This window comes from Tursiops truncatus, chromosome 8 (assembly GCF_011762595.2).
Source record: "Tursiops truncatus isolate mTurTru1 chromosome 8, mTurTru1.mat.Y, whole genome shotgun sequence".
Classification (NCBI taxonomy): Eukaryota; Metazoa; Chordata; class Mammalia; order Artiodactyla; family Delphinidae; genus Tursiops; species Tursiops truncatus.
In genome coordinates this window covers 58686858-58706055 of record NC_047041.1, presented here as the reverse complement: position 1 = coordinate 58706055, position 19198 = coordinate 58686858, and the positions used below count along the sequence as shown (strand labels likewise).

The window sequence follows — 19198 nt, the reverse complement described above, 5'->3', positions numbered from 1 at the left end:
TACAGCGACATCACCGAAGAAGATCTGGAGGAAGCTGGGGTGCAGGACCCGGCTCACAAGCGCCTCCTTCTGGACACCCTGCAGCTCAGCAAGTGATCGCGGTGGCACTGCGAAGCTAAGAACTGAGCGCCTCAACCTGCCCTTGAAGGCCCAGCCAGAGCTCCGGAGTTGAAAAAGTTACGAGCGGGCGGGGCAGTACTTCTCTGCCTATTTATTGGGGATCTGCGTTCCCTACTGCCCAATCATTTGGAATGCCCTAGTTAGGACATCCTGCCCCTCACCTTTTAGAGTCAGGGCCCAGGAGGTCAGTTGCCGTGGTTACCGAGGATCTTGGTTATTCTGGTGCTGTCCTCCCTTTCTGGACCCCTTCTCCAGCCCCAGGGAGGCCATGGGGTCCATATGGGTACGTCGTGGGCCCCCACTCTCACCGTTGTTCCTGCTGCCCTCCACCTGGCCTGAACCACAGGTGGAGGGGCTCGGCTAGGACCTCTCCCAACCCCCATTCTGGGGGGTGTCCGTCCGGAAATGAAGGAATAGCCCGAGAACTGGGCTAGGGTTTATTTAAGCTTTTCTGTATGGGCTTAGGGAGGGCGGGCACTTTAATGTTATGGGGGCCGGTTTAGGTGGGGGGGAATAATTTTGGCCATAAAGCGCCAGTTTGCTTAGATTTGTCTCCTGGTCTGTACCGCCCTGCCCTGGGGCTGTGTGGCAGCTCAGGGTTCCTCGCTGGTCACAAGGGGAACCGGTCTCTTGCAGGTAGCCTGTCCCCATCGTGGGTACTCAGAAGGGTTGCCGGTGTGCTGTCTTCAATAAATTAAGTTTTATTTGGATTGAGCAAAACTCACCTCAATAAATTACAGGTTTTTCAAAGGAAAAGAGCAACAACAGCAACAACGACAAAAAAACAGGAACGAGGAAGCCCCTCCATCCCGTTGCCCTGGCAGCTCCTCCACTCATCTAACGGGCCTGCCCTCTGTGCCAGACTGGCTGGGGATGGGAGGGGATGCATGAGGGTGAAATTGGTGGTGGGACCCTTCAGGCCACTCGTTATCCCAATGACGACCAGCCTTTGCACGGGTGGGGTCAGTGTGGGTGGGCCCAAGGGCTGCAGCAGCAGACTGCTCTCCAAGCTGAGTGACCCAGCCAGCTACAGGGGCAGGGGAGGAAGCCAGGCTGTCCCCGTTTGAGGAGTCACCTTTGGGCACTGTGTTAGGGGCAGGTGTTGTTTGATTCCGGTTCTGAAGAAAACCAGGCTAGAAGGGGTTCTGGGCTCTCCTGGAGGGCATCCCAGTGAAAAGTACCCCCCCCCCACTGAGTAGGGGTGGGTGAGGATGAGAGTGGCCCTGACTTGGTCTCCAAAGCTGGGGAGGGCACACATAGGTGTCAGACACGGTGGGGGGTGGGACAGATGGGGACATCAGGCAGGTGGCCAGGATGAGGAGGGACTCTGTCAGATCCTGGAGGGGCAGGGACGTCTCAGGCGGCAGGCCCGGAGCCTCTAGAGGCCGGCAGCTAGAAGAGATTGGTCTTCAGGGAGGGGCCGGGCTTCCGGTGGAAGGAAGACAGAACCCCCGAGAAGGGCCCTGGCCCGGGTTCTGCCGGCTGCCAAGCCTTAAGCAGCTCCGCCGCGCCCGCGCCCGGTCCGCCGCCCCCACCGCCCGCCACGCCGGCCCACAACGGGCCCTTGAGCGGCTGTGGCCCCGGCCCGGCTCCAGGTCCGGACCCCAGGGCGGCGGGCAGCGGGCTGGGGCTCAGGCGCGGGCTGGCCAGGCCGGGCGCAGGCGGCGGCGGCGGCAGCGACGCGGTGCTGTCGGGCGTGGGGCTGCACGTGGACTCCTTGGAGTCGTCGTCCTCAGACGAGCAGCGCGCCTCACCCTTTTTGGCGCCCGCCGCGCCCGCCGCACCCTTGGCGCTGGCCGCACGCTCCTGTTTGCGGAACTTGGCCCGGCGGTTCTGGAACCAGACCTGCGGGCACAGGGGCCGGTCAGCCCGGGGCCGGCGGGCGCGGTGAGACCTCCTTCCGGAGGGGGCTGGTCAGGATTATTACCAGCCTTCTGAGTCTTGACCCCCTCCACCACTCTGCTCGTTGCCCTCCTCGTCTCTCGCCTCCCTCCCCTCCTTGTCTCTCGCCTCCCTCCCCTCTTCCACTAGCCCCTTCCTCCAGGTCCTTAGGCTCTTCCCCTTGGGATCTGCTCACCCGCGGATCCCACTGCCTCCCAGTGTTCTCTGTCTCCCGGAGGGAACTCCGCCTTCGCTCTCCTCATCACCCAAAGCCCTCGCCCCAGTTCTTTCCTACAAGGAGCTCCGGGAGTCCCCCCGGAGCGTCCCACGGCAGTGGAGAGAGGGTTAGTGCACTCGGGAAGCCTTTTGTGCAGGGTCTCCAGTAAAGGCATGCCAGCTGAACATCTGTACTCAGATTTGTAAGATCGACGAAAAGTCCGTCCCGACCCAGCTCCTGCGCCTACCCTGAACCCGGGCTTTCCAGAATCAGAAGTTTCACCGTTGCAGAGCCGAAGAGGGGACCTGGAGGCGCTGACTGGCTTTCCCCCACTGCTCGGCCTTGTTTGGCCCCGAGGCCACCTGGAGCTGACCCTCTATCCACTCGGCCTCCGTCCTGGCTTCCCAAGCATCACTCTGCGTGCCCAGCCCTACCCGGGAGACTGAGGAGAAATCGTGGGGCTGAACAGCTCAGTTCTTCCGAAGGCCTCAGGACCCGCCTGGCCCCACCGCCTCCCGGGGCTGCCGGTCCTCCCCTGCCCAATCACCTCCAGACTGCACCCTGGCCCCTGGTCCTAGTTCGCCGCCCCCGGGCTGTACCCGCCCGCTGCCCGAGTGAGGCCCCTCTGTCCTTCGGACCCCCCAGGTGTCAGGCACTAACTTCCCGGCCCCGCTCCGCGCGCACACACTTCCGCGCAAACACGCACCTGCACGCGAGCCTCGGTAAGGTCGATCTTGAGCGCCAGCTCCTCGCGCGTGTAAATGTCGGGGTAGTGAGTCTCGGCGAAGACGCGTTCCAGCTCCTTCAGCTGCGCGCTGGTAAACGTGGTGCGGATGCGCCGCTGCTTGCGCTTCTCGTGCAGGCCCGACGGCTCCGGGAAGAATTTGTAGGGCACTACGGGTGTGTGCAGGAGGGGGGAAATCAACAAGGGTGGGGATGTGAGGGGCCGATCCCGGCCCGCTGTGTTCTGCCCCTGAGGGATCGCTCACCATCCCCCGCCCCTGACCTGGCCCCTCGGCTTGGTCCTCTCAGTACGGATCGGCTTCCCTATCGCTGGATGGAGCCGGCAGGGGTGAAAGCGGACGGAGCGCGGGGAGGCCTGGGGCCCAAGAGCCGCAGAGAGGGAACCAAAATCTGATCCTCGGATCCAGGCTGCTGGCCTGTCGTTGGCCCTCCGCAGTGTTCCCTCTATCTCCCGCCAGTCTACCGGACCCGACCCTCAGTGTGTTTCTCCCTCAGTCGGCCTGACTTCAGGTCCTGCTATATCCACTCTAGCCTTAGCTGTCTGTCAGGTCTCATCAACATCCTGTGTCTCCCCAGTAACCAGTCATGGACCGCGGGTCTACTTTCAGGCCTGCCACGGACTCTCTGACATGTAAAAATTTGGCCGCCTCTACCCTGCATCCCTCTCCTTCCTAGGCCTCATTTCCTCAGCCCGATCTCATATTGCATTCTCTTCCAGGTGTCCCCCTTTCTTTTTCATCTCTCTCCAACCATATCTATCTGCAACTTTCCCCTCCTGGACCATTCTTCTCTTTGTGCCCATTGAGAAGGGTTCTTATTTCTCCCCTCCCAGGTTCCTCCATCTTCTCTTTGCCCTTCTTCTTCCTCCCAGACATCTCTCTCTGTCTCCCAACTCCTCCAAAAACCAGCCCCAACCCTTCCCTTCACTCTTCCCATCCCTGTCTCCCATCTACCCCTTCCCAGTACCCATTGTCCCACGGACAGTATTTCTGACACTATCTCCCCATCCTTGTCTCCAGCCCCCGTTTAGTTCTCCCTGTTGTCCAGGGATCCCCAATATCCTTATCTTTGTCATATCTCCCTAGTTCTCTATCTCCCCTACTCCTGTCTCCAACACCCCATTCCTATCCCCATCTTTCTCATCTCTGTTTTCAATCTTCCTTGGTCCCCATCTCCCATAATTCCTGTTCCCATCACCTGGTTTTTATCTCCATCTCCCCAACCCTGGTTCCCCATTTCTTCCAAGTACCCCAATCTTCCCATCTCTGCTCACATCTCTCTGTATCTGTCCCTATCTTCTCCATCTCAGACCTCCATCTTTCTAGGGCCCATCTCCCCATTTCCTGTTTCCAGCTCCCCAGTCCCCATCTGCATATGACCCAGAGTACCCAATCTCCCCATTCCCGTTCCAGTTTCTGACTCCATCTCTTTGGTTCTCACTTCTCCAAATCCAGGTCTCTCTCACCATCCCTCCCCACCACACAGGTCCCAATCTTCTACTGGGTCCCGGTGGTCTTCCCAGGAAGGAAGAAGATAAGGAGAATGGGTGGGGCAGCTTGAACTCTAACTGGAGCAATGGGGGTGGCTAAGAGGCTCCACGAGGTTGAAGGTTCAGATGGGGTCTTGGATCAGGGGGCTTGGGTATTGCATGGGGCTGCTTCTGGGTTCTGCAGTACTCTAGCTGGGAGAATCTCCAGGAGGCATGGGGAAATGAAAGTTGCTCAATGACCTGAGCATCCTTTTCTTCTGGCCACAGAATGGGTTTCAGTAGCGCAAGAGGGTTTGGGCACAGGTAGGATGGGTTCAAAACCAGGCAGTAGGGGCTTAATGGTGCTGGGGCTCTGATGGGTTCAAAACCAGGCAGTAGGGGCTTGATGGTGCTGGGGCTCTGGGAAGGCTCCCAGCTGGGCAGCTCATCTGCCGCAGGGGTCCATGCTGGGGGTCGGGCATGAAGCGGGGTGGGAATGATAAGGATGGGAGGTCTTATTGGCCTGAGCCGAGAGCATTTTCCAAGGATACAGGGCATAGAGAGGTTTAGTGGTCAGTTTTTGCAGATGGGCAGGGGAGGGCCTGGTGAGGAGCCTGGGGCTACACTGGGGATCTATTTCCTTGACCTAAAGAGCACGGGATAGGGATACGGCAGCGAGAAGAGGAACGGGAAGGAGGAGAGGGTGGGGCTCAACTCTGACTAGGGAATCCCGTCTTACACGAGGGACTGTGGATCCCGCGGGGAGTTGGAGGGTCTGACTAGGGCAGGGATTGTGGCGGCTGTGGGGGACAGTCGCAACCACTAGCCGAGTAGGGCAGGGGCTAGGGGTGCTGTAGGATTTGGAAGGAGGGTGGTACCGGGGATGGGCTCACCTGCCGAGTAGGGCGCAGGCTGATGGTCGCGTAGAGCGCCAAGCGCGCAGTTGGAGGAGCCGAGCGCGGGGCAGGGAGGCCCGGCCGCGGGGAAGGCGGGCCGCAGGGGACTGTACTGGAAGCCGCCGGGCTGGCTGCAGGCGCCGAAGTCGCCGTAGGCGGACGCCTCCATGGCCGCCACGCACGAGTCGTACGAATTGAGGTAGGAGTAGTCCATCGGCCCGGGGGGCGGGGGCGGGGGCCGGGCCGGGCCGGGTCGGAGTTGGTGTCCCGGGCCGGGTGGGGGTCAAGATGGGGGTTGGAGCGCCAGGGGCCGAGGACCCGAGGCCGGCTCTCAGAGCTCGCGAGTCCGCCCGCCCCGTCGCGGCCGCGCTCCGCCCCGGTGCAACGCAAGTGCAGCCCAACCCGGCCCGCGCGCCTTTTAACGCGTAGGACCCCGAGGAGGGGGCGGGGCGGGGCGAGCTCGTTGGGGCGGGGCCTGGACGGCCAAGGCCCCGCCCCCAGCCGCCCCCGACCCCCACCCCAAAGGGTCGCCGCCGCCCTCTTAGAGCTCGGGATGTGCAGGGCAGGCTGCGCGGGGCCCCATCCCTAGAGTCCCCCATCCCGCCCCAATCCGGACCAGACCTTCAGTCTATGCATCGTGCCCAGCCGTAGGGTCCCGACCCCTCTCCCTGGCCTCTCCACCTGCGGCCCCGCAGAAGGGAGGGGAAACAGGCCCGGCGGCGCTCGTGTGAAGAAGTTAATTCAATTCGTCCTGATAACCGAGTTATTCCGATCCAGTCCCTCGGCCCCGCCCCCAGCGAGGTCCCATCCCGGAAGGGACCACGGAGATGGCTCAGGAGGGGGAATGAAGACAAGGACGAGGAAGAGACGGGGCCTGAGATGGGGACAGAGGATGTGGATGAAAAGAGGAGACAGAGACGGAGACAGGGAGAGAAAGGGACAGAAACAGTGATGGAGAAAGATGGAGAAAGGGACAAGAGAGATACAGGTACACAGATGGAGATAAGGATGAGACATGGACGAGAGAGATAGATTGGAGACGTGGGCGGGGGGGGGGTGGGCGGCAAGAGGGAGACAGGGACAGAGGTGGCGACAAAGGTGAAACATGTACAAGAGGAAGGAAGGGAAGGAGGTGGGACAAGGCAGAGATAGAGGAGACAAAGATAAGAGAGAGACGAGAGGGGGACAGAGAAAGCAAGTGAGGCAGGCATGGAGACAGAAAACACAGGGAAGAGACACGGTTGGAAAGACGGATTGTGATGGAGATGAAGAGAGAGATGAGACAAAACAGGGCAGTGATAGTGAGACAGACACACACTCAGTGAGACAAGGCCAGGGACAGACACAACAGAGGAACAGAGGCTAAGGGGCGGAGAGAAAGAGCCTTTGGAGAGCCGAGACCCACCAGCTGGAGTGCCCAGCGGGTAGAAGGACTGTAGTGGAGGCGCGGTGTGAAGCTGCAGAGGGGGAGGGTTGCCTCTCTCCTAACTTGTCCTGAAGGCCACACGACCCTGCCCTGCACCTTCAAGGCCCAGCCTGCCTCTCCCCTCCCCCAGGTCCCACAGTTCAGCCCCTCTCCCCGCTGCTGCTGGGTGTGAGTCTCTGGTCCCCAGCACCCTCGGCACAGAGTGTGTGTGTGTGATGAATGTCAAGACTGGGGAGTAACCAAATGACCCCTTCACTCTTTCTCAGCTTCCACCCCCTCCTGCAGAGGCCTTTTTCTTCTTCAGGAAAACCACCTAGACTCAGTCTGGACTTGGCCACAGACGCGCTCCACGGACTTAGCCATTGGCCTCCATACTGTGGGGCCACAGGATACAGAATCCTTTCCAGGAGAAGAGACTAGAGAACTCTTCCACCCCTGCAGCTCACCTAAGGAGGATTTAGCAGCTTTCCCACCCAACCCCCAGCCTCCTGCACCCAATCTTGGCAAGTTCTGCAGGTGGAGAAGTGGAGACCCAGCAAGAAGGCAGGGGGGCCCCCTTGTCACCAACCAGAGTCCTCGGGGGTTGAGAGACGGCTCCTGGAATCCCTCCCCCCAGCTTACCAGCACAGTGGGGAGCATGCCCACCCTCAGGTGATTCACTTCCCTGGCCACTCATTCTTTGCTTAACACAAGGACACCTATCCCCCTTTCTGTAACCACTCCTTTTCAGGGTGTTTCTTTGAGGTATTTTCTCTAATTATTTTTAGGTCTAAGCTTCTAAAACTGAGAGCAAAACTGATTCAAAATGTTCTCTCCACTGGTGTGGGAGGTGCACCTCTCTACCTTGACCCAGGGACCCAAGTGATCTCACAATTGGGAAATCAGACAGTGCCACTGCTCTCTTCCTTAGACCTCCCATGGCTCTCCATTGCCCTCAGGATCAAATCCATTCTGGCCCACAATGTCCTCCATGCCAGTGCTCCAGTCTGCTTCCTCCTCACCGTGGTTTTCTTTGCAGCCCTCACACATTGATCTTTTAGTTCAGAGCTGTTCTCTCTGGCTGGAATGTTCATTCCAGTCTCCATCCCACCACACTCCCCCCATCCCCCGCCAAAAAGCCAGCCAAAACCTGGTTGACGCTTGTTTGTCCACTGGGTATCAACTTGGAAGTCACTGCTTCCTGGAAGCCTTCCCTGATACCCCTAGACTAGGTTGGGTGTCCCACAGTACCTCCCTCTCTTTTGGTTACTCACCTTGTTGAAGTATTTGCAATGAAGTGCAAGGTCTCAGGGCAGAGCTGTGTCCTCATGTTGATCACTTTCTCTGCAGCCTACCCACGATGTCTATGGCATCACTGCACATCATAGGCCTTCCCATATCTGTTTGTTGAATGAATTAGTGAAGGCTAGGCTGAACTCCTTGTGTTGGGGAATCCTGCCCTTGTTTCTAGGGAAGGAATCCCCATCCCCAGCCTCCCACTCCCCACTCTCTGAAAAGGGATCATACTCCCATCTTCATTCCCTCGGTCCCCAAGGACAGGAAACTTCCTCCATCTGGGCCAACCTTCTGCCTGGGAGAAAGTCCTTCCTCATCTGAGGAATTTTCAAGGGGCCATATCCCTTCCACAGGGACAAAGCTGAAGCAAAGGAGCAACTGAAGCTTTCATGCAGGGACCAGCAGAGATATGAGGCCCTGGTTCCACCTGTCTCTGTTTCCATGAGCCATCCCTGTCATTTCTACAGTTTGGTCATTGAGCCATTAAGTTCCTCGTTCTGTCTAAACTGCTTTAAGTTGGGCTTCTGACACTTAAAACCAAGAGCTCTGAGCAGTATAACCTATAAATACTTGACACCTTTACAGATAATCAAACAAATGGCTGTGATTGGAAGTTTTATGGTAACATGCATGTTTCAGGGTCGGCTGGGCAGGAGCTGCCCTTCCCCTGACTCAGGACTGTGAAGTTCGAGCCTCCTCTCTCTGCAAGGAGCCATTTGTATCTGCTGATTGGCACTGAAACTGAGATGAAGCCCAAGAAAATGCTTTGAACCCTGTCCACTGTTGGGTTCAGGTGTTTCAGGTGGTGGAGGTGGGGGGACTTTGGAGGCCAGGCTGTGTGCATGTGTGTGTGTGTGTGTGATATGCGGACACCCAAGAGGGCTTCCTGAGAACTCACCATAAAAGAAGGAGACAGGCAGAGTGGGCTGGGCTTTGCAAGGGCCTCATACCAGAGAGGCTAGTGGCTGTGATCTGATGTGGGAGCTCATCCTGACTGAGAACCCCTCCCAAATGCGTGCACTCCTGGGGAACTAAAAATGCTCTGACATGAAACACTGTCACAGCAATCCTGCTGTGAAGCCTCCTTGCTAAGCATGTCCTCACTTCCATAACTGATGACAGATTCTGGAGCCTGATTGCTGGGTTCTGGCTCTGACACTGCCACTTCCAAGCTGGATGACTTAGGGTAAGTTATTCAACCTCTCTGTGCCTCACCTTTTTCACCTGTAACCTGGTTTATTTTAATGATTAGGTGAATTAAAATATATGAAGTAGGACTCCCCTGGTGGCACAGTGGTTAAGAATCCACCTGCCGATGCAGGGGACAAAGGTTCAAGCCCTGGTCCAGGAAGATCCCACATGCCACGGAGCAACTAAGCCCATGTGCCACAACTACTGAGCCTGTGCTCTACAGCCCACAAACCACAATTACCAAGCCCGCGTGCCGCAACTACTGAAGCCCGCGCGCCTAGAGCCCATGCTCTGCAACAAGAGAAGCCACTGCAACAAGAAGCCCACGCACCACAACAAAGAGTAGCCCCTGCTCGCCACAACTAGAGAAAGCCCGCGCACAGCAACCAAGACCGAGCGCAGCCAAAAAATATAAATTTATTAAAAAAAAAATATATATATGAAGTGTTTGAACAGTGTCTGGCACATAGTAAACATTAAATAAATTAGCTCCCACCACCACCCCTTCTCTCTCTCACCAAGTGATTGAGGCCTGTGACTGACAGACCCAGACCACACTCTAGTCAAGCTCCTCTGATCTGTTGCACCTGATACCTGGACGTATAATCTGGGCATGGACTCCTGTCTTTGCATCCCAGCATCACTTCTACCTTCGAGATTTCAGAAGATATCAGGGCCCTGCAGAGTTACCCAGCCTGACCCCTTAATTTTTGCAGATGAAGAAACTGATGCCCAGAGAGGAGTCCTGGAGGAAAAGTGAAAACAGCGAGAGTGTGTCATGGTGGGGAGGATTCCTTCCAGAGAGGGAGCAGCATGCAAAAAGGAACCTGGGGAGAGGGTACAGTGGGGACTGTCCTTTTTCTGCTGCTCTGATCCCAACTCTGCGAGCCTGGATAGTGGAATTACCTTGAGAACAGAGGAGAAAGGACCCATGCCTTGGAGAACTCTCCCTGCCTGTGGTCACTTGGAGAATTCCCAGGCTACTTCTAGAGCAGCCACAGATCTTAGCCTCCCTCAGAACTCTGAGCAAGGATCTCCAGGGCTCAGAATGTGGGCACCAGGCTGATTTACTAACCCAGTGCACTCCTGTCAGTCCTTCTCTCTCTAGGGGGAGAACAGAAAGTGATGGCGCCTCCTTACCTTTGAAATGCATCTTCTCACTCTCTGAAGCAATGTCCTCAGTGTCATCACTGTACAACTATGATTAGAAGCCAAGCTTGATTAGACATCCATGTCGACCTTCTAATAAAGGATGGAGCTTATCTATTAGTGAAAAGTTAGCACATTTCTGGTCCTGCTTAAGGACCTTAAAATTCCTTTCACCCCCATATACCTACCAACTCCATCAGCAATGTTCTTCCCAATCGCTCTTCTCTCCTGCTATAATTTTGGGCCCAGGGAAGGTTGGAGGCAAATATATTAACTGTATATTCCCAACCTGTCTATCATAACCTGTAGTCTCTTGTTCATCTCTCTGTTATGGGGACAACCCTTACTGACTATTTTTTTCTTCCACCACTACCTTAAGTTACCCGGTCTTCTATTAATTTCCACTTTTATTTTTAGCTTCTAGCATTAGGCCTTTCCAGGGATCCTAAACATCTAAAATGTTCAGTTCTCAGAGATCGCTGAAGAGTGAGAAGAGATCTTAACTCAGTTCTACAACTATTTCTTGAGTGTCTGATCTATGACGGAATCATGGGGCAGTCGACACATGGGGATAAATTAATCCTGGTTGCTTTCTTTAAGGATCTTCCGATCTGGTGGGCACATAGGCACTTAACTTATGGGGAGGCTCTCCTTAGAATGTTTTAGTTGTCTGGGCAAGAGAATGGTACATAGAAGGTGACACAAGATGGCTCTTTTTTTAAAAAGGGAAGGGGGAAAAAAGGGTTTGATCCTACCAAACATGCCATACATTGATAAGCTTATTCAAGCTTTTGTGCATGAGAAAGGACTTGCCTCAGGGCCACCATCATGGACATCTGTAGTGTGGTTAGCCCAGCACAACTTTTCTCTTGGGAACTGTCTCCTCCATCCAAACATCCTCCTCCAAACATGGCTACCCACGGAACCATTGTTCTTACATAATCCTACCCTCAGCCATAACTGGTCCAGGTGTGGGTACCTGTGTGAAGATGGGTCAATAAACCCCTTTCTCATCATTTTTTTCTTATTTGAATTGAGAAACCAGTCATTCTCTTTTGAATGGTGAAAACTATAAATGTAAAGCTCAGGAAATGTTTGCAGCCATGTTCCCCAACATGAAGAGAAGGAAGGTGGTTGGAGTGAAGAAAGAATAAATAAGAAGCTGAGGCAAAAGATATAGAGACTTATGTTAGAATTTCAGAGCCTAGTTCCAGTTATTCCTGAGACATCCTTACTCTTTTTGCAAATTAGTTCTTCAGCCCTTTATTGAATTTTGTTACCCAATACAGTCTTCTTTATGTTTAATCTATTTCAAGTTGGATTTCTGTCACTTCCAAACAAAGAGATTCAAATAAAAAATAGGTATAAGGTATGCAGTGATGCAAACAGCAGACCCTAAAAAAGGAACTGGCCTTGTTGATATAGGGTGGGATGCAGTGAGAATCCCTCCATTCTGAGCCTGGAAATGAGATGTCCTTGTTAGGTGATAATGAAGTAACTGGGAAAACTACTGCATGTTGTCTCTTAGAGCTTGACCTCAACTTTCCCCATTGCCCTGTGGTTGTAACTGCAGAGGATTAAGTAGAAAAGTGGTAAAATAATTCACATCTGGCAACCTTGGGAAGGGGTTTAAGAGGGGACAAGCAGATGAGGAACAGCATGACAATTTGTAACTCTGGTAAGGAAGCCTCTGCCCACGGTCAGCAATCTGAGGCTGCCGCAGGAGGATAGCCATGTGATCTGCAGATTGGTTATAGCCAAGTTCTCTGCCACATTCTAGAGTGAATGCATTGATTAGGAAACATTGACTGTTTGACAGGTGATAATGGGAATATTTGGGAAGATCTAGAGAAATTAGGGAAGTGTGATTCTCCCAGTCCTTCTTGGCACCCTGGCCTGAGCGTAGGAAAAAGTTGGCATTTTTTTTGACATCTGGCATCTGAAACCACTTCCTATGTTAGGGGAATTCCCTACCTAATAGATGCCAGATACTCTCTGAACTTCCCTTAAAACCAGAGTGCAGACACCTGACCTATTCTCAGCCAAGCATGTACCTTGATCACAGCCTAAGCTAATGACTCTGTAGCTAAGGAAGTGAGCACTCAGTGACCATAAGAATTCTCTCCAGGGGAAATGGCTTTACAGCAAGATCTAGTTCTAGGTGCAGCAGGGCCCCGACATAGCTTGTTTTGGGCAGCATTGAGGGTTCAGTGCCAACCATGCCAGCTGTGCAAGGGGCAGTGGTGATGGGGCTGTCCTCATGGAGACAACAATGCAGCTTAATTTAGGGCATTGTTTCTAGTTGTGTGGCTCTGTATTTGGTCCTCCAGTCATTTCAGCAATCCCCTGAGATATGTTTTATAAATGTAATATGTTTAACATAAAATTTTATTTTGCTTAAATAAGATGAAGTTAGTTTCTGTTGCTTGTAACTAATGACTGATTGATAAAGAAATTGGTACTAGATTGGCTGAGGGCATCAAACTCCCAGGGTACTAGTTGGAATCTGGGAATAGTTGTGTGGCTTTGTTGGGACTAGAGTTAGTGGAAATCCAGAGATGGAGTGGCATTCAGGGGCAAAACAGCTCATCAGTTTATTACTAGTGGCACCTGGAATGAAGTGTCCATTGAGAGCACAGACTTGGGGGACTGTCAGAGATCAGTATAAAGAGAATGAGGAATGCAAGGATTGTGAGGAGGTGTGGAAAGCTTAAAGAGATTGAAAAATGTAAAAATCAAACTCAAAGATTGCTCCTGTGTGAGAATTTGAGTATTGTTTGGAAGAGGGACATGGGTTGGTGATAAATGAGAGGATGTGCATGGCTAAGAGAGCCCTGAGTCCTCTATGAGTTAGGGTTATTTTGGGTGCACATAAGGGAAAATCCAAAATAACAATAGTGTAAACAAGATAACAGATTATTTCTTCTTCACTTAAAGTAAGTCTGGAGGTAAGGAGTCCAGTGTTGGTATGGCTGCTGAGTGCACATCAGGGACTCATATTCCTTCTTCCTTTCTGTTTCCTAGAGTATGATTTCTAACCTCAAAGTTACTTCATGTTCTAAGATGGCTGCAGGAATTCCAGTCATCACATCCACCTTCTAGGCGGCAAGAATGAGGAAGAAGGAAAACAAAAGGTACATTTCTCAGTGAGATATCTCCCTATAAGGAACGTTCCAGAAGTTCCATGCAACACTTCTGCTTACTTCTTTTCTGTCTGAACTCAGTCATATGGTCACATCAGACTTAATGAGAGATTAGAAACAGCATGATTTTAGCTGGGCATGTAAGTATCCCAAATAAAATAGAGTCTCTGTTGCTGAGGAATAAGGAGAGAATGGATATTAGGCAAGTGTATTAGTTATCCATTGCTGCATAACAAATTACCCCAAACTTACTAGCTTAAAACAACACACACTTGGCTTCCCTGGTGGCGCAGTGGTTGAGAGTCCGCCTGCCGATGCATGGGACATGGGTTCGTGCCCAGGTCCGGGAGGATCCCACATGCCGCGGAGCGGCTAGGCCCGTGAGCCATGGCCGCTGAGCTTGCGCGTCCGGAGCCTGTGCTCTGCAACGGGAGAGGCCACAACAGTGAGAGGCCCGCGTACCGCAAAGCAAAACAAAAAAACCCCAAAGAAACCACATACTTATAAAGTCACAGTTTCTGTGGGTAAGAAATCTGGGTGTGGCTAACCTGAGTCTTCTGCTTCAAGGGCCTCGCCCAAGGATGCAATCGAGGTGCTAGTTCTGCAGTCTCAAATGAAGGCTTGACTAAGGAATGATTTCCCCCAAGCTCACTCACATGGTTGTTGCCAGGACTCAGTTCCTCCAGGGCTGTTAGTCTGAAAGGCTCAGTCCTTGTCAGATGTTTGCCAGTGGTTACCCTCATTCCCTTGGCCTATGGGCCTCTCCATCAGGGCAAGCATGTAGGAAGAGCCAGAGAGAATGCCAGCAAGACTGAAGTCAGCCTTTTATAACCTATCCTTGGAAATGACATTCTGTCACTTTTGCCATTTCTATTCCTTAGAAGCAAGTTACTATGTCTTCCTGCTCACACCCAGGGAGAGGGGATTACACAGGGCATGAGCATCAGGAGGCAGGGATCTCTGGGAGTCATGTCAGAAGCTGTCTACCACAGCAGGCAATTGGTGATCTCTCTTACAACCCCAACCTACCACTGAAAATAGCCAGAGACTATAGCACCCTCTCCCTGTCCAATGGGGTTGCTTCCCTCTGGTGTGAAGACTATATGTAGACTTCCCATGGGGAATTATGTGGCAAGAGGAAGCCAAGTCTCCTCATGCCCCATCCCACTGACTTAATCGTCTCCATACTCATTATCAAAATCAGACCCCAACATGCATCAGGGTCAAATAGGAGCTCAAATTCACAAGAAGGCCTTCTCACTAAAAGAATTAAAAGATTTTTCAATCTTTTATATCAATAAAATTTGGCAAATATATGTGGGAATGGATTCTGAGGGTTCAGGACTAAGGAGGAGGAACATAATTTAAAATTAGAATGAAATGACCAATATGAGTGCACTTACCAGAGAGCCTGGATTCCACGTGCCGATTTTAAGAGCTGGGAGTTCTAATCACCTTTTTGTACAAAAGAGATGAGTTTATTTTTTCTTAGAGTCTAACATCTTACTATATTCACATATTCACTTGATCACATATCCACCCATCTATGCATTTTTCTGTCAATTCATTGTATTTTTTTTCAGATTTTTTTTTAATTAATAGATTTTAGTATTTAGGACAATTTTGGATTAACATAGAAAATGAGCAGATAATAGAGAAAGTTCTCATATACTCCCCTCCCCCACCCTAGTTTCTCCTATTATCAACATCTTACATTAGTGTTGTATATCTGTTACTATTAATGAACCAGTATTGATATATTATTATTAACTAAAGTCCATAGTTTACATTAAGGTTTACTCTTTGTGTTATATGTTTCTATAGTTTTTGACAAATACATGTCTTTATTCACCATTACAGTGTCATACAGAATAGTTTCACTGCCCCTGTGTTTCAACTATTAATCCCTCTCCCCTTTCCAATACTGTCTCTATATTTTTGCCTTTTCCAGAATAGAATCACAGAGCGAGCATGTAGATTTTTCAGACTGTATTTTTTATGCATTCACAGTAAGTTGCAGACATCCATACACTTGGCCCCTAACACTTCAGTGTGCATATCATTAAGTAGAGAAAATTATTGTTAATTTTTCAGGTAAAATTTTTATATAGTGAAATGAATAAATCTAAGTGTACCATTCAATGAGTTTGACACATGCATATATCTGTGCAACCCTACCCCTTACCATCACCCCAGAAAGTTCTTTCATGCCTCTTCCCAATCAATCCCAAGCCCGCTCCCTCAGAGGCAACCACTCTTCTGATTCTTTTCCACTACAGACTAATGTTGCCCGTTCTTGAATTCCTCTGAGTACTCTTTGTGTAAGCCTTCTTTTTTACTCAGCATAATATTTTTGAGATTCATCCATGTTGTGTGTATCAATAGTTCACTACTTTTTATTGCTGAGTAGTGTTTCATTGAATGAATATACCTGTGTAGGCAGAATTCTAAGATGTCCCCCAAGATTCCTGCTTCCTGGTGCACATGGCCTGTACAATCCCCAATTCTGTGAATACGATGGGATAGCACTCCATGATTAGGTTATGTCATATAGCACAGGGGTCCCCAGTCCCCAGGCCACAGACTGGTACCGGTCTGTGGCCTGTTAGCAACTGGGCCACACAGCAGGAGGTGAGAGGCAGGTGAGGGAGCGAAGTTTCATCTGTATTTACAGCCACTCCCCATCACTTGCATTACTGCCTGAGCTCTGCCTTCTGTCAGATCAGCGGTGGCATTAGATTCTCATAGGAGTGCGAACCTTACTGTGAACTGTGCATGCGAGGGATCCAGGTTGTGCACTCCTTATGAGAATCTAATGCTGGATGATCTGAGGTGGAGCTGAGGTGGTGATGCCAGCGCTGGGGAGCGGCTGCAAATACAGATTATTATTAGCAGAGAGGTTTGACTGCACAGAAACCATAATAAATCAATGCGCTTGAATCATCCCCAAACCATCCTCCCTGCCTCCAGTCCGTGGAAAAATTGTCTTCCATGAAACTAGTCCCTGGTGTCAAAAAGTTGGGGACCACTTATATAGCACATTTGACTTTAAAAAAAATTTTTTTTTCTGTTTTTTAATTATTTTTTGGCTGCACTGGGTCTTTGTTGCTGGGCACGGGCTTTCTCTAGTTGCAGCGAGCAGGGGCTACTCTTCATTGTGGTGCTCGGGCTTCTCATTGTGGTGGCTTCTCTTGTTGCGGAGCACAGGCTCTAGGTGCGCGGGCTTCAGTAGTTGTGGCATGTGGGCTCAGTAGTTGTGGCTCACAGGCTCTAGAGCGCAGGCTCGGTAGTTGTGGCACATGGGCTTCGTTGCTCCGCGGCAGGTGGGAACTTCCCGGACCAGGGCTTGAACCCGCATCCCCTGACTCGGCAGGCGGATTCTTAACCACAGCGCCACCAGGGAAGTCCCGCACATTTGACTTTTAGAAAGGGGGATTATCTGGGTGGATCTAACCTAATGACATGAACCGTTTACATTTGGTTCAAGAGGTCTTAAACAGTGAAGTCAGAGAGATGTGAAGCATGAGAGACACTCAACAGGAGGATGATTCTTCATTGCTGGATGGAGAGGCCACATTGCAAAGAATGTGGGTGACCTCTAGGAGTTGAAAGTGATTTCCAGCTGACAGCCAGTAAGAAAACAGGACCTCAGTCCTACAGCCACAAGGATCTGAAGTCAGCTAAGAACCTGAATAAACCTAAGAGTGGATTCTTCCTCAGAGCCCCCAGAAAGGAATGCAGCTCAACTGACACCCTGAGATCCAGAGCAGATGATAGTCCAGCCATGTTCTGAGTAGATGAGAACTGTGCCAGACTTTGAAATACAAACTTGTGAGCTGAAATGAACATTGTTTTCAGCTGCTAAGTTGTGGGGTTATTTGTTACACAGCAATAACAAACTAATATAATACCGCAGTTTGCTTAGCCATTCTCTTTTGATGGACATATGGGTTATTTCTAGTTTTAGACTATTATCAATCATGCTGCTATGAACATTTATGTACAAGACTTTTTTTGTGGTTATATGTTTTCATTTCTCTTGGGTCATAGGGTAGATGTGTATTTAGTTTTCTAAGAAACTGCCAGAGCTTTTCCTAAAGTAGTTGTGCCATTTTACACTCTCACCAATAACGTATGTGAACTCTGGTTGTTCCACATACTCTTGAAAGTCAAATAGTGTCAGTCTTTTTAATATTTTCCATCCTGGTGGGTGTATAATAGATTTAATTGCCTTTTTTTTCAGTTGGTTGACTGACACCTGGATTCACTGATGAAGTTAAATGAAATTGAGAATCCTTTGGTATAATGAAGAAGAAATAATTAAAACACTTAAGGAGATGAGAATGTTGGTTTATAAACCTCTCCTTCTAGGTTTATAAGTGTGATTCATCTACACCCCATTCCACCCCCTGAGAGGGCCCAGATGACATTCTCTTCACCAAGGTGTTGAGAAATACATTTGTGAGAGGGTGATGGCATCTTTGGAAAGTGCTGTAGCAACTGGTTTCTGCAGGCCAGTGATGCTGGAGGAAGACACTACAGATGGGACTAAAGAATATGGGTAGTTCACTAATATCCTAATTTGTAAAACCAAAGTCCTCTGGAACTGGTGAACAGAGGGTGAACTTAAGACAAGATAGTTATGATATTTAACCCAATTTCCAGGCCTGGGTTAGTTCACAGATTTCGAGTACCTTGAATGAAGTGAAAGCAAGTACACTTATGGAAGATGTATATAAATATCTGTCTATATATTCCTTGTAGATTTCCCTGATGGGACCTGTAGTCATTTCTCAGGGTAAATTATGGGTTGAATTATGTCTCCCAAAAAGATATGTTGAAGTCCTCACCCAGGTACCTTTGGAATAGGTGACCTTATTTGGAAATATGTTCTTTACAGATGTAATCAAGTTAAGATGAGGTCATATGGAATTAGTGTGGGCCCTAATCCAATGACTGATGTCCTTATAAGAAGAGGGAATTTTGGACACACACACAGAGAACACCATGTGAGGATGGAGGCAGAGGTTGGAGTGATGCAACTGCAAGGCGAGGAATGCCAAGGTCTGCTGGTAACCACCAGAAGCTAGGAGAGAGGCATGGAATAGATGCCCCTCGAAGCCTCAGAAGGAACCAGCCGTGGCAACACTTTGACTTTGGACTTCTGTTCTCCAGAACCGCAAGAGAATAAACTTCTGTTGTTTTAAGTCACCCAGTTTGTGGTACTTTGTTATGGCAGCCCTGGAAAATGAATAGAATAACTGTGATACTGGGATTGTTGACACTGGCTGTAATGCTAATTGGGGCTGTAGTTGGCACAGTGGTCCACCATTCAGAGTGGAGTCAAGTGATAAATTGACTTGATTCTAATCTACTTCAACATCAGTCCAGTCCTTAAACCCCTTTCCCCATGATTTCTCTAGTTCCAGAGTGTATAGACTAGGGACAGTAAGCAGTTGGCAGAATATGTCTCTCTAATACAGGGAATACAGCTATTATGGTTGAAAGGGCTAAGTGGAAGCCCTAGGGCTTCCTTCCTATCAAAATTATAAACAACAAATAATAACACATCATTGGGGGGAAATGCAAGACTTGGTAACCATCAAAGACCTGAAAATTCAGAGGTGGTGATTCCTGTTACCTACCCACTTGACTCACCTCTCTGGCTCATGATGAAGTCAGAAGAGC

At 50.7% G+C, this 19198-nt stretch overlaps 2 protein-coding genes across 5 annotated transcripts in view; one reads left to right on the top strand and one right to left on the bottom strand.

Annotated features, from left to right (window-relative positions):
• Positions 1–830, top strand: part of INPPL1 (inositol polyphosphate phosphatase like 1) — a 14340-nt gene extending 13510 nt beyond the window's left edge. For all 3 annotated transcript variants that reach the window (XM_073808530.1, XM_033862382.2, XM_033862381.2), the window contains one exon: positions 6–830. In XM_073808530.1, coding sequence (XP_073664631.1) covers positions 6–96 — 91 coding nt within the window. In that variant the 3' untranslated portion in view covers positions 97–830. The remainder of the gene's footprint in view (positions 1–5) is intronic.
• On the bottom strand, positions 799–19198 carry PHOX2A (paired like homeobox 2A). 2 transcript variants are annotated; one of them, XM_033862385.2, is made up of 8 exons: positions 19169–19198; positions 14914–14965; positions 14059–14342; positions 13763–13932; positions 10359–10416; positions 5324–8131; positions 2925–3112; positions 799–1965 (listed from the first exon to the last, which is right to left on the bottom strand). In XM_033862385.2, exons 6-8 carry the CDS (start codon positions 5538–5540, stop codon positions 1513–1515), a joined length of 858 nt encoding a protein of 285 aa, XP_033718276.1. In that variant the 5' UTR covers positions 5541–8131; positions 10359–10416; positions 13763–13932; positions 14059–14342; positions 14914–14965; positions 19169–19198; the 3' UTR covers positions 799–1512. The 2 variants fall into 2 exon arrangements, with proteins under 2 accessions (XP_033718276.1, XP_033718277.1); XM_033862386.2 differs by lacking the exons at positions 13763–13932; positions 14059–14342; positions 14914–14965; positions 19169–19198 and adding an exon at positions 9813–9963 and having other exon boundaries at positions 10359–13741.

Excerpts from the sequence above, each read along its gene's own strand:
- PHOX2A (XM_033862385.2), bottom strand. The coding sequence starts at position 5,540 with ATGGACTACTCCTACCTCAATTCGTACGACTCGTGCGTGGCGGCCATG. Across the intron at positions 3,113-5,323 it reads GCCTGCGCCCTACTCGGCAG|TGCCCTACAAATTCTTCCCG; the intron begins GTGAGCCCATCC and ends ACACACCCGTAG. Across the intron at positions 1,966-2,924 it reads TTACCGAGGCTCGCGTGCAG|GTCTGGTTCCAGAACCGCCG; the intron begins GTGCGTGTTTGC and ends CTGTGCCCGCAG.